The 12,630-nt window shown below is 35.8% G+C and overlaps 1 protein-coding gene across 6 annotated transcripts in view; it reads right to left on the bottom strand.

Annotated features, from left to right (window-relative positions):
• Positions 1-12,630, bottom strand: part of DOCK9 (dedicator of cytokinesis 9) — a 112,393-nt gene that overhangs the window by 54,730 nt on the left and 45,033 nt on the right. For all 6 annotated transcript variants that reach the window (XM_084223403.1, XM_084223399.1, XM_084223401.1 and 3 more), the window contains exons 4-8: positions 10,912-10,994; positions 9,781-9,850; positions 5,703-5,798; positions 4,967-5,101; positions 1,228-1,402 (exon numbers count right to left, since the gene is read on the bottom strand). In XM_084223403.1, coding sequence (XP_084079529.1) covers positions 1,228-1,402; positions 4,967-5,101; positions 5,703-5,798; positions 9,781-9,850; positions 10,912-10,994 — 559 coding nt within the window. The remainder of the gene's footprint in view (positions 1-1,227; positions 1,403-4,966; positions 5,102-5,702; positions 5,799-9,780; positions 9,851-10,911; positions 10,995-12,630) is intronic.

The raw sequence follows: 12,630 nt of genomic DNA, 5'->3' as shown, positions 1-12,630 counted from the left end.
CAACGTGCTCACAAAACTCCATAGCAAAAGAATTTCATCTTTTTTAATCTCCTGCCCCCTCAAAAATGACAACCATTAACATAAATAGGTTGTGGACAACGGCATCATTTTGATGCAGTGATTTCTTGAAAGATGTAACTAGTTACAAAAGTCATTAAAATAGCAGTTACTTCTAATCTTAACAGAACACATCTTTAATTTTAATTTTAATATCGGCATGAGGCAAGCAGATACTCAGTGCACAAACTTACATTTCTCTTTCCACAATGCACTGTAACTTGATTTCAAAACAAGCTCCCTCTGTTCATTAGGTTCCCAGCTCTACTCTCCAACAGTTACTGGATTTACAAAGCAGCCATTCAGTTAGCTATAAACATCTTGCAGTGCTAAGGTCAACTAAGGACCACAGACTAAAATGTCTTTCCCAGAGCTAGATGCTTCTCCTTTTCAGATTTGCTTCTGTTGCAAACATCACACTAAATTCTGACAGTCTTTGAAGACTGTGATATCACATTTTAAACTCTGAATGATGCCTTTTGGTATTTTGTACTATCTATAAAATACACCTTCTATAATATCCTCCAAGTTCTTTTGGACATGTGTGCAGTTGGGTTCACACCAGTTTCCCTCCCCATTCACCCTTAAGAGGAAAAGTGAATGAGAGGACATCTAGATTATCTTTTTGTCACTGAGATTCTGGTGACATACACTGCATTCCTTACAGATACCTGCCTGACTATTCTTAGAGGGCTCCAACAGAAAGGATTCTACACCCAAGGAGTCCATTTCAATACTTGCAGGAAATATTTGTGGTCAAGGGAATGAAATTTAAATTTAAGCCCCACACTGTAACCACCATTTCTACCTACAGTGACCACAGAACAGATTATTTCATTTTCAGCAGCATTTTACACATTTCAAAACAAATCCATCCTAAGTTTCTTCTCTTCCTCAGTCCTGATTCTACATTGTGAGTTCTACTTTTCTAGACTTAATCAGTCTCATAATTATCTTCTGGACTTGACTCAACTGGAATCAATACAGAACAGTTTTGTTTAAACGCCCAAAAGGTAAAAATGCTCATCAGTTGAAGCGGACAGTAAAAAGGCCTGTAATTTTTATGCCCAAAGAAAACAAAAAATAAATAAATTTAGCCACATGAAAGCCTTTCTTTCCAAAATGCAAGTAAGAAGACAAAACACGAGCCTTGCTGGAAACCCTGCTTACCTTCGTGGGACTCGCCATTCCTTTTTTCTTGCATTGCAGCCTCAAAGTTAAGCTGAAGGATTTTGTTCAGAGTGTTTATCCACTCCTCCATTTCAAGTTCACTGTCTGCAGCTAAAAGGAAACTACTCTTGTCTTGCATCTTGAGCTCAAATGCGAAACGTCTGACTTTATTGTTCTATAAGAAAATAAAAGACCTGTGGAGCACTTCACATACTGTCTAACCACTATCAAAGGAAGTTACACATATTTCAGATATTCTATATGAAAATACAGTTTGATATTTTGAAAAAATGTGTCACAATGCCAACTTTTTGCTCTCTGACATTTGATCTTTTGAAGTTATTCGTAGCACTGCAATGAGTGCAAGTAGGAAAGAGAACAGCCTGTATTCCAGTTTCCAATCATCATTCTGCTTGCAATCATTTTATAAAAACCCAAAATATCCCATTTCCAAATCTCTATGTACTCAGACCACATAGAAATGAAGCAAAGTAGGGTCTACTGAAAAAAAAAAGAAAACAAAAAGCATGAAAGGCCATTATATTTGAGTGACAACTGTTTGCACACTGGGATTTTATAACCAACATAACCCCAAATGCCCTGATATTGTTAGTCATATAAATATACATAAAGTTGTGAATCAGTTCCTCCTTTTTTCCTCAACCATTTCTGTCATCCTTCTCTGCACAATTTAAACCAGGGTTTCAAATGCTACTTAGCCTGACTCATCTTTCTGGGAATGAATTCAGAAGTCTTAAATGAAAATTCTATATTATCATCAATTTAGTTTTACAAATTGATAATGCATTAGATAAACATTAAAATTAACAGTAAAGCAGACTTGAGGGTTGGGGGATTTCTTGTTTAAGTTAAATTCAATGCCAAATTACATATTAGTTTCACTGTAACTCAGATTCTTCAATTAACAGACTAACCACTTGTTGACAAAACAGTCAGCTTTCTACCAAAGTTGAGTTTCTGTCAAGCATACAAACAAAAGTGTGGACTTCAGACAGACCTAAGGCAATCTTACCAGCTGGAGTCACTGCTGAAATAAATGGAAAATCCTGAGAAAAGTAACCTCTGTGTTTCACAGTATAATACCTTAACACAGGCAGTAGATGTCACAGATCTCAGATTTCACAAAACACTGAATTAGAGCAACTATACCTACACATGTGGCTGAATGTGTGAATAGATACACTGCATATATTATGTGTTCCTCATCTCTGAGCAGAAAAGTCTCCATATAATTTAGCATTAAAACAAAAACCCCAACAAAACAAAACCAAATCTGAAATCACAAAACAGAATTCCAGGAATTCCACTCTCTTTATTTAAGTTTGGGGGAAAAAAGAAATCCACCCAAACCAAATACCCCAACCAAATAAACCCCCCCCTTATTGCATAAATTTAGCATTCCTCTTGATACAAGTTCTGATGAAGCAGCATATTCTGGTCTAACTTCATGTCTGTAAGTGAAGTCAGTATTTTTCTCTCAGACATTTACTGTCTTTAAAAAAATAAGTAAGCAAATGCATTGAATGAACTCAGACCAGGGGAGTGTTATAGCAATGCAGTAGGAACTAATCTCCCCTCACTGAAAAGACTGACTCTGAAACAAGTGGTCTCATCCCAAGAACAAACTCTTGTAAGCATAACTACCTAAGAGAAAACATTTCTATGAATTCCATGTCAGACTACTTCAAAGTAAGATGGCTGCAGTCCTTATACATTTTTTCCTTTTTTTCCTCTTCTGTTAAATGGAAGTGCAATTTCTACTGTGTAGATACCACTTTTTTCTCATATGAGTTTTTAAATGCTAATTCAACACCAACAGTAAGGAACAGTAAAACAATAAGGTCAGCCAGAAAGGATACAGGATGTAAGACAATAAAACTACACGTCTGGAAGAGGGATGGTATAAATAATATTTGATAGTTTAAATCAGCATTTAGTTGCTCCTCACCAGAAATTCAAAGGAAGAAAAGAGTTATTTCCCCTTTATTCTAGCCACTGAATAACTACTTGGCTTCTTGGAAGTGAGCATTAACTTTGATTTTGCACATGATGCTAATTCATAACTAGTCTTAAATTTTTACATGCAGTTTTACATGCATGGTACCAAGATGAACACTGTACAATGCAGTACAGCACTAGAGACTTAGCCAACTATAAATTTTAAAGCATCCAAAGTACAGTTTTACTTAGAGATGACTGTATCAGCCCTACTTGCAGAAGAACAAAAGAAACAGTAATACACTGTTTGTTTTAAAAAGCAAGCTTCTGGCAGAGGCTGAGGAAACTTGAGGTTAATTGGATTGAACTGCAGGAACAGAAAGTATGGAACAGTACGAAAGCATGTGTGAGGAAAAGAGATTTTCAGGTTTTGAATCCCAGAATGAGAGAACAGTTAGAGGTTAGAAGGGGCCTCTGGTCGTCATTTCATCCAACACTCCCTCCTCAAGCACAGCCAATTAGAGCCATCCAGCACAGGATCGTGGCCAGGGAGCTTCTGAAGCTCTCCAAGGATGGAGACTCCACAACCTCCCTGGGCAACCCGTGCCAGTGTTCGGCCACCCTCACAGGGAAAAAGTGCTCCCTGGTATTCAGAGGGATCCTCCAGTGGTTCAGGATGTGCCTGTGGCCTCCAGCCCTGTCACTGGGCATCACTGACCAGAGCCTGGCTCCGTCCTCTCTGCACCCTCCATCAGCATTTGCATTTATTGATGAGAGTACAGCCATGTTTAGGAACCACTTTTGTGTTTGTCGGCTTGTGTTGGTTTGTGTTTTAAAAACACAAATTAAATTCATTTCAGTGGAGCTGGCCAGAATTGTATCTCCAAGGCAAAATAATTCCTGTAAAATTATATGTATAACTTGCAATATGATAAAATTTATTACAGTTATAAGATTTTCATAGAAGCAACCTATTAAATGTGTATCCAGAAAACAATATTACAATATTTGGGTGGAAAAAATCCTCTGTAAAGCTGTTTTATCTCTTTCTGTAAGTCTCCAAACAACTTTGTTACAAAAATATTTTTTAAGCAACATATTTTTATTAAAATTTGCCTATTTCTTTATTTCTTGTACAAGTTAAAAAAAAAACCCTAAGACCCATGGGGTTTTTCCAGGTATGCTGTGCCTAACAGAACAGTCACATGCTGTACTATAAATACACAGCAGAATCACAAAAAAAAACCCAAAAAACCAATCTTTTCTTTGGCACTTGCTACTGACAAACATTTTACCAAAGCCCTTAACTTTTCAAAATAAAGAAAAGCACAAAAAAGTAACATTAGAAAGGTCAAACGAAAGCATCTGGAAGGGTGTTTGAATTCAATACAACTCCCGCAACAAAAATCCCACACAAGAAGCTATGAAAAACATTTTACAGCTCATGCAAGCACAAAATCTAACTGAAATTAACTTCAATTTTATGCTCTCATTACTTTGCCAAGTTTGGGGTACTTTGTGCATTTGCCTTAGAATTTGGTTTGCTAAATACTTGACATCAACCAGTAATTTATGTTCTTTTCAGAAAGATTTCAAAACTTCAGTCTCCTGCCCTTTGAAATCTTGCTCACTGCTTTGGCAAGATGCAGCCTGTCTACTTGTTTCTCTGCATAATAGGTACTTATCTACATTCAACAACACTAATCTATATTTTAAATAAAATTTCCCTTGCTAATAAATACAGAATTAATTGGCAAACAGGCAGAATAATCATAATTACCTGAACCACACCCATGCATGAATCTAGAAATATTGATCCTTTAGGTTCTTTTGATATTTTTTCATCTTTGTAGAAATTGAGATTATAGGATCCATCACCGAGCTGGATTAAGTGGAAAAATCTTCTTTTAAATGACTAGTGAAAAGAAAGAAGGGGAGAAGAGCAGTGACAACACTAGGATTAATTAGCTTCACATAATATATTCATAAGTGTTATTTACATAGTAGGTAATAGAAAAAAAGCTTTTACTTATAGATAACAATCAGTATCTGTAGAAAAGAAAACAGAAACCATTAATTAAAAAAAATTAACTTATGATATCTGCAGCAGGACTGTACTATATCATTTGACAGTATTTTTGACCTATTGAAAGGTATTTAAAACTGACTATAATATACATAGAAGGCACATTAAAAATTATAGTTTTATATAAAATACAAACAAATAAATCCCCATCAGTATTGCACAGTCCCTTTTCCACTGAAATCACACAAGGGTACAGTTAGGAAAATTTAACTCCTCCCACATACTAGATTTTTCATGGCTTTTTTTTCTGATTTACATAAAATAAAAGTAAGGTTTCAGATATATGAAGTACATACAAGCTTCCCTCTTTCTTTTCATACGATTTTTTTTAGAACTAAACCACATACCACAGCTTGACCTCTCCAAGGCACACGGATATTGAACATCAGTGCTCAGGTTTTTGTTATATGTAAGATATTCTTAAACTTACTCTCATTGTCACACTGATTGCACTGTTCATGTTGCCTTTGTACAGCCATCCTTGTTTTGTTATTCCACCCTTCTGAGACCCAAGAGATGCTGCATCCTGGAGATGAAGAAAGGAATACAGGAAGAAGGAAAAAAAGAAGAAAAAAGAAAAGGTAAGTGTTTGCATCACAGTCCATGTAGTACTTAGCAATAATTTCAGAAGTAATTTTAGAAGTTGGAATAACTACAGTCATAACATAATGATAATAATGTACCATGAGTCCCTGCTGAAATTCTATAGCTTTTCCATTATTTTATTTAAAGACCTGACATGAGATTGACCTGATCTAACTTTCACTATGTAATCTGGCCACTTCTACAGGCTTTATCTACAGCCAACAGGATGATCCAGCCCATAGATAGCTACACGTTAGTCAAGACAAATCCCAATGAAACAGGGAAATGAGCAAACAGTCAAAACTTAAACATTTGCTTACATTTACCTTGTAACCTTTTCAACAGAGTGTAAGAATTTTCACCAATTTCTATTGCCAAAAAGAACAATGCAAACACATGCTTATCCAAAACTTCAATCAAGATTTCTCAAACCATTTTGCTTTACATACAGTTCATCAAAGACATTACTTTCTTAAGAATTCTGAGAATTAATTCTTGAATTGGGTCTGCCCTTTCAGAGATCAGAATCAAAGCTTTGCAGAGAGAACAAGACTGAACTTGGCAGTGATGGCGAGCTCACAAACAGCAGATCCAATGAAGCATCACACATCACACCCACTGCCTGTACCCCACATCCATCTGCCAGGGGAGGGAACTGAGCGACTGCATCAAAAACCTTAGGATGCTAACAGCGACCAAAAAGCAGCCCTCTGCAATCCAAACAGCTCAAAAAGACAGATTTATAACTGCCACAGAATAAATATTAAATCACCAGCTCCAAGTCATCTTTTAGAGTACTACGAAGCTGACGTTACCATGGTTTCCAGTTGATACAGCCCATTTTGAAACAAAACTACTAATGAATTAGACATGTAGGAGGATTTTCATCCATATAAAGGAGAAATACTCCTGGTAATTTTTTTTACTGAAACATTCAGAATTAGCTGAGCATCCAGCTGAAAACAAAATCACAAAACATCCTTGAGTACCTCAAGTACTTTTTCTAATTCCTTTTCTCAGCTGTTAAAGAAAACCTGCAACAAAACCTGATTATATAAGGGGGAGAGAGTCACTAATTCAACAGCTGAACATTAAACCAAATCTTGGAATAACATGAATTTGTTTCTGGAACTGAATCAAGGAACATTGTGTAAAATGTTACTAGGTAATTTATTTACAGATTATTTAGTCTGTCTAGCTTGCATGCTCGTAAGCATAGGCACATGTGAACTTCAAAAAACTGTGAACAGAAGGCAAAAGATGCACCAATCTGACCTTTTAAAATTTACAGTCAGCCTGGTATTGTTGAAGTTAGGCCCAGTAAGGATGACACAGTCATCAACTATCAGAGCATCTGATATAAGGGCCCAAAGACATAGACCAGAAATACTCAGTAACTTTTCATGCGCCTCAAAGAGTCTCACTGTCCATGCAGGACACTTATCTTTTTTCCTTATTTTCAAGTCATTAGCCTCCACTGCTGTTCTATTACCTAGATAATTATTTTTCTGGTACAAGAATAAAGATACAGACACAACTTAAAACACTGGGTTTCCAAATATGACTCTATATGACTCTTCACCTCCCCTGGCATGAGTTATCCCCAAGGAAAAGGTGGGTTTAATTCACCTTTACAAGAGTAAGGCCATGAGTAGATGATGAGTTATTGCCAAAACTTGGCACAAAACAGCCAATGCTTTTTTGTAATTGCATAAATCATGCATAGGATCACCTCACATGAATAAAATTCACTCATTACCTGAGTTAACAAAAATTAAGATTTAGCTCTATTAAGACTCCAGTTCCCAGTCTCTGAGGTGCACATTTCCCAACTCTGTTGAGCTGCATGCTGTTTTCTAGCAATAGAACTGAGTCATTTGGGCCTCTCTAGTTACACCATTTCTTCTGTCAGGCAGAATTCCTGCCTAGAGAGCCAAAAAGCTACTGAATCTTTCCAGCTGACCATCTGTTAATACAAAGGAACCCAGGATCCAGTTGTTAACACACCACTCTCACACTGAAAACATACTTCCTGTTTCCAGCTGGTAAGGTAATTTCCTCACTTTTATCATTAGTGCTGCACACTGTGCTGCACTTTTTAAAGTGATCTTTCCCACAAACTTGGCTCCAAAGTTTACTTCAACAGCAACTGTTTCAACAAAAACAATCCCGTATCTTGATCCCATACTGGATTGAAAAATTCCATTTGCAAACATCAACCTGATGGCCTGATAGTCTGAATTAATTTTGGATAGGTAATTTTCTCCTTTTTAATGATGTGTGATTAAACTAATATGTATCTGATTCTTCTCCCTTTTAAAATCACTTTTAGCTTTTTGTTTTCTATGATTCTCTTAATAAATCAGCTTTCTTCAAACATGAACAAAAGCGAAACAAAAACACCAAACAACTTTCAATCTAAGGTTTGCATCTGTGCTTTTTGGCATAGAAAGATATTCATATCTGAAAGAAACACCTCTGGCATTAAGTCTCCCCTTGATTAAAGAATTTATGGTCCCCCCACTCCATTGTCCCACTAACTTCCCTTTTCCTCCTAGCATGTCCTTTGCTTGTGTTTATTTGCTAAGTTCCTCAAAGAGCAGCAGACCTCTCCACCAGTGATTGTACTTCTGAAAGAGACACCCTGCTCCTGCCTGTTCTTACAGGACACAGTCAGTCCTCTCTACCTACTTACTTAATAAAACACATACTATCTGCTAATAACCAAATTATATTTTTTTCAGTGTTTAGCTAACTCTACCTATAATGTATTTCCTGGTAGAATTATAGTCAATTATACATCCATTTAATTTTTTAGTGTTTAACTCACTGTTTTCTAATACACTTCTGTTGTCAGAAATATTATCAGAGTAAATAATGCCAAGTCTCTTAGATGTCAGTATAATAGTAATCATAATTATTCCCACCCCACAAATAGGAGGTTTTGGATATAGATGCATAAAGTTATTTGTCCAAATATCACAGTGCAGATTAATAGCAGTGCTGGATAAACGTCAGCCTGGGACTCTCTGCTTGGGAATCTATCTACTCAGATGAATTCCCCAAACAACTCCTCACATTTAATCTTTTCATTTCATATGCAGCAGTTCTGAGTACCAGGAATTTAGAAGCAAAGTAATTGCCAAGAGGTAAAAACCACAAAAAAGAAAAATTATTTTACTTTAATTCTTGTTTGAGATATAAGAGTTCAAGTAACTGTAAGAAAAGGTAACAGAGGCATTTAAAAACATGTTTTGGAACAGGGTGTGGTAAAAAAGAAATAAATCACAAAAATAACAGAGGCAGTTGCTGAAAAAAGTCTTTGGCATTTGAAATATACTTGAAACTTGCTTGACGCTATACATCTCTCCTTTCCCTAAGTCAATGACACAAGAGAACATCTAGGAGTTTTACTCAATTTTTAAAACTTTTGTTTCCATGACAGCTCCTCAAGTCTTATACTATACTCAAATTTGTGATGAATTGATTTTAGCTCACACTCTATGCTATACTGTCATGCATGCTGAAGTGTGTGTGCTGTTGTTGTGCTGGAACAGATTCACCTATGATTTTACTCAATTCCATGACTAAACTGCAGGAAACACTTCTCTCTGGAAACCTGCCTACATAGACACAGTATAAAACAGCTTTTATGAGAGCTGAAGGATTATATGTCACCAAGTACTAAAACTTCAATTTTATTGTCTGGCAAAACTTTTTCTCGTTCACCTGACAGATCTCTAGAGAACAAGGTCATTTGAAAGGAGACAAGAAAAATAACTGATTTGTTTCCCAATAAGGTGGTTCAAGCTAATCTCTGTTTTCATGTACTGACATCAACACTTAACCAAACTCAAAACCTCTACACACCCAACATTCTTTAATGAAAACAAGAAAAAAGTAAGGAATTGCTGTTATCTCACCTCATCTTTATCTGCTTCTTCATCCACTTCATATAAATGAACAGGAAGCTTGTCTGGCTTTGTCCCTTTACTACAAAAGAAAAAGCTTCTGAAGTACTGGGAACTTTGTGATTAGTTACATATTTTATTGATGCAAGAATTAAGATGTTCTTTTCCGACTGAAGAGGGAAAAGCACAAGAATAACTAAGTAAAAGCATGTATTTTTCATTAATTCTACTTCTTAGAAAGCAATTTTCCTCATTTGCACATCTGGCAGCCATGTCCTTTTTGTTCTGCTTGTTACTGTGCTCAAGTGACTGAAGAGAACAGATGCCTTCTCATTCAATGCACTCCTGATATCTTGTCAGTAAGAACTCATACCTGAAACCAGTGGCTCCTTGCAGGACAATGCATTTTTTTTAAATTGTGGTTTCTCTTCAGGGCAAGTGAACAAAACCTGTGAGTAGATCAGAACTCTCCAAAGGGCAAGGTAACTATTTCTTAGCTGATAGATGCAGGAGAACAGTTAGGGAAGACATAGATCTTCCAGAGTTGGGGTATTCAGAGTATTTAGCTACTCTCAGACATTCTGAATTAAGGTTCTAATCTCTATACTCTTCCTACAAAATCTTGAAAAGTGGGAAAACATTTCTCTAGCAGATGGTCTAGAAAGTTTGCAACAGATGTCGGCTAGGTTTGTGCTTTGACTCATCCTTGTGAAAACCTGCTCCAACCAACTCAGTTAGGTTCTATTCCCCAGGCTCCTAAAGGGAGTTCCAAAAGCTGCCTTTGAAGCAATGAAAACAGGATATTACCATTTTAGGTTCATCTAAACATTAGCCTGTTTTAGTTATACTTAAAGTCACATTGTCAGTGATACAATGACCTGTTTTGACTTGCCTGTTAATAAAGCAATGTTATGACAGTACCTTCCCAGCAAATGGTTTAACGTGATATTACACATTCAAGTTCATCAATTCCATCCATCAAGTCTTTATCATCTCTACTGACCATTAAACATGGATATAGCATATTTCAGTTTAGATATTATACATATTAATATACTTCTCTAATAAGTCTATATTAAAAGCAAAATTCCTTCACAATTTCAATTTATCATACTACTAAAACAAACTAAATAACATACTTACTTTGGAAGCTGTCGAAACTCTCCTGAGTAATCTTCATATCTATAGTTAACAATATGCCAGTCTGAATTGTAGGTTTTGATGCACTGTTTAAATGAAAACCAAGTATCAATATTAACTGGAAGAGGATTAAAGGCATTCAATAGAATCAGCACAAGAAAATCTCTTAAGATATGTCTGTTTATGAACTATTATGGTTACATATCAATCTCTGAAAATTCTGTACACTTCCTTTCTTTTGCAATATAGGTTTTTGGAACAAGTTATATGTTTCAATGGAATGTTATCATCCATGCTAGACATGTATTTAATAAAACCAGAAAATGATGAATGCATTCAGCATCTGGATTAACCATCTTCAGCCGTCCAGAAAGTTAAACCAGCACTTTGCTGCAGCTGTAAACATGGCCAAGTCTTTAGAAAACTCAGCTGAAGCTGAAAATGTGACTGAGCCCTTAGACAGCTCAGCACAAAACCAGCCACCTTATTAAAATAGAATGTTCAATTGTGCACATAGCAATATAGAAAGCAAAAAACATATTTTCCTGAATTTCTACTTCCAGTGCAATTAAATTAAACTTAAATTTAAACTGTATGCTTGCAGAGGTTGAAAAGCAATTATGTCATTAAGTTCTGATCTAGATCACAGGAAATACCATTTTACTCCACCCATATTGTAACAACATAAAAGTACTGATTTATCTTGGCTTTGAACAAAGTAACATAAAACTGACAAAATCTGTTGACAGAAACCATTCCATCAAAACTTTTATGTTACACAATAAACCTACATATACCCAAACACAGCATCCAATAAATCGTAAATATTTTCTTTGTATTTCAAAACACAAGTTTAATACTTGCCAAGCAATTGTTTCAGCAGAATCTCATTAAACTCCATGAATTACCTCTAACATTCCTCTCTTCTCTTGTCTATCCTCTTCAAATTTATCTCAGAAATGTTTAGGTTAGGTATTAAGGGTATTTATCAGTGTGGATAAAACACTTTGATGTAGATTCAGCTATGTGGAGCTCCTTCAGTTTTATTGGAGTTACAACAGACATTTACTTGTTTTAGATGTTAAAATATCAGCTTAAAGCATATCAGTAAAAAACCAGTAGATAATACCCAAAAAAAAGGAAAAAAAATTGAACCTTTAATTCCTTAAAGGCTTCGACAATAAAATGGAGAACAATCTCACAAAACCAAAGGAATGCCAACCTAAGCAAACAGTTCTGAGAGACTTTAGGGTTGAGGATGTTTTTTCTACATATAGCATACAAGTTGAACCGTCACAATGAATTTTGGCCTCCACAAGTGTTACAGTCCTGGATACCTCTGTTCCAGCAATCTGTACAAGATTATTAGAAACAAAGTAAGAATGGCTGGTGTGAGAGACTTTATCAGAAAAAACAAGTCACAATGATTCATTCCAGATTTATTGTAGATCCAATATTATGCATTGGAATCACCCACATTCATCTGGAGAAGCCAAAAGCATAATGAAGTGGAGGAGAACCATCTGCAAAAGCCAATGACGCAAACAAAATAATTAAAATCTGTCCTGTAAAACTTCTTTTCCAGCCACCAATGGAAAAAATACTGGGTTTCAATACTGGGTTTTCCTGGAAATTTTGCCTCGAAATAATTGACCATTAAGTGGCAATAAATATTTAATTCTTTTTCCAGGGCTTATTTTTCTGTCTGTTTTAAATGGTAAA

The sequence above is a fragment of the Fringilla coelebs genome (genome assembly GCF_963513975.1).
Source record: "Fringilla coelebs genome assembly, chromosome: 2".
Lineage (NCBI taxonomy): Eukaryota > Metazoa > Chordata > Aves > Passeriformes > Fringillidae > Fringilla > Fringilla coelebs.
Note: the sequence above shows the minus strand (reverse complement) of the source record. Positions and strands in the feature narration are given on the sequence as shown.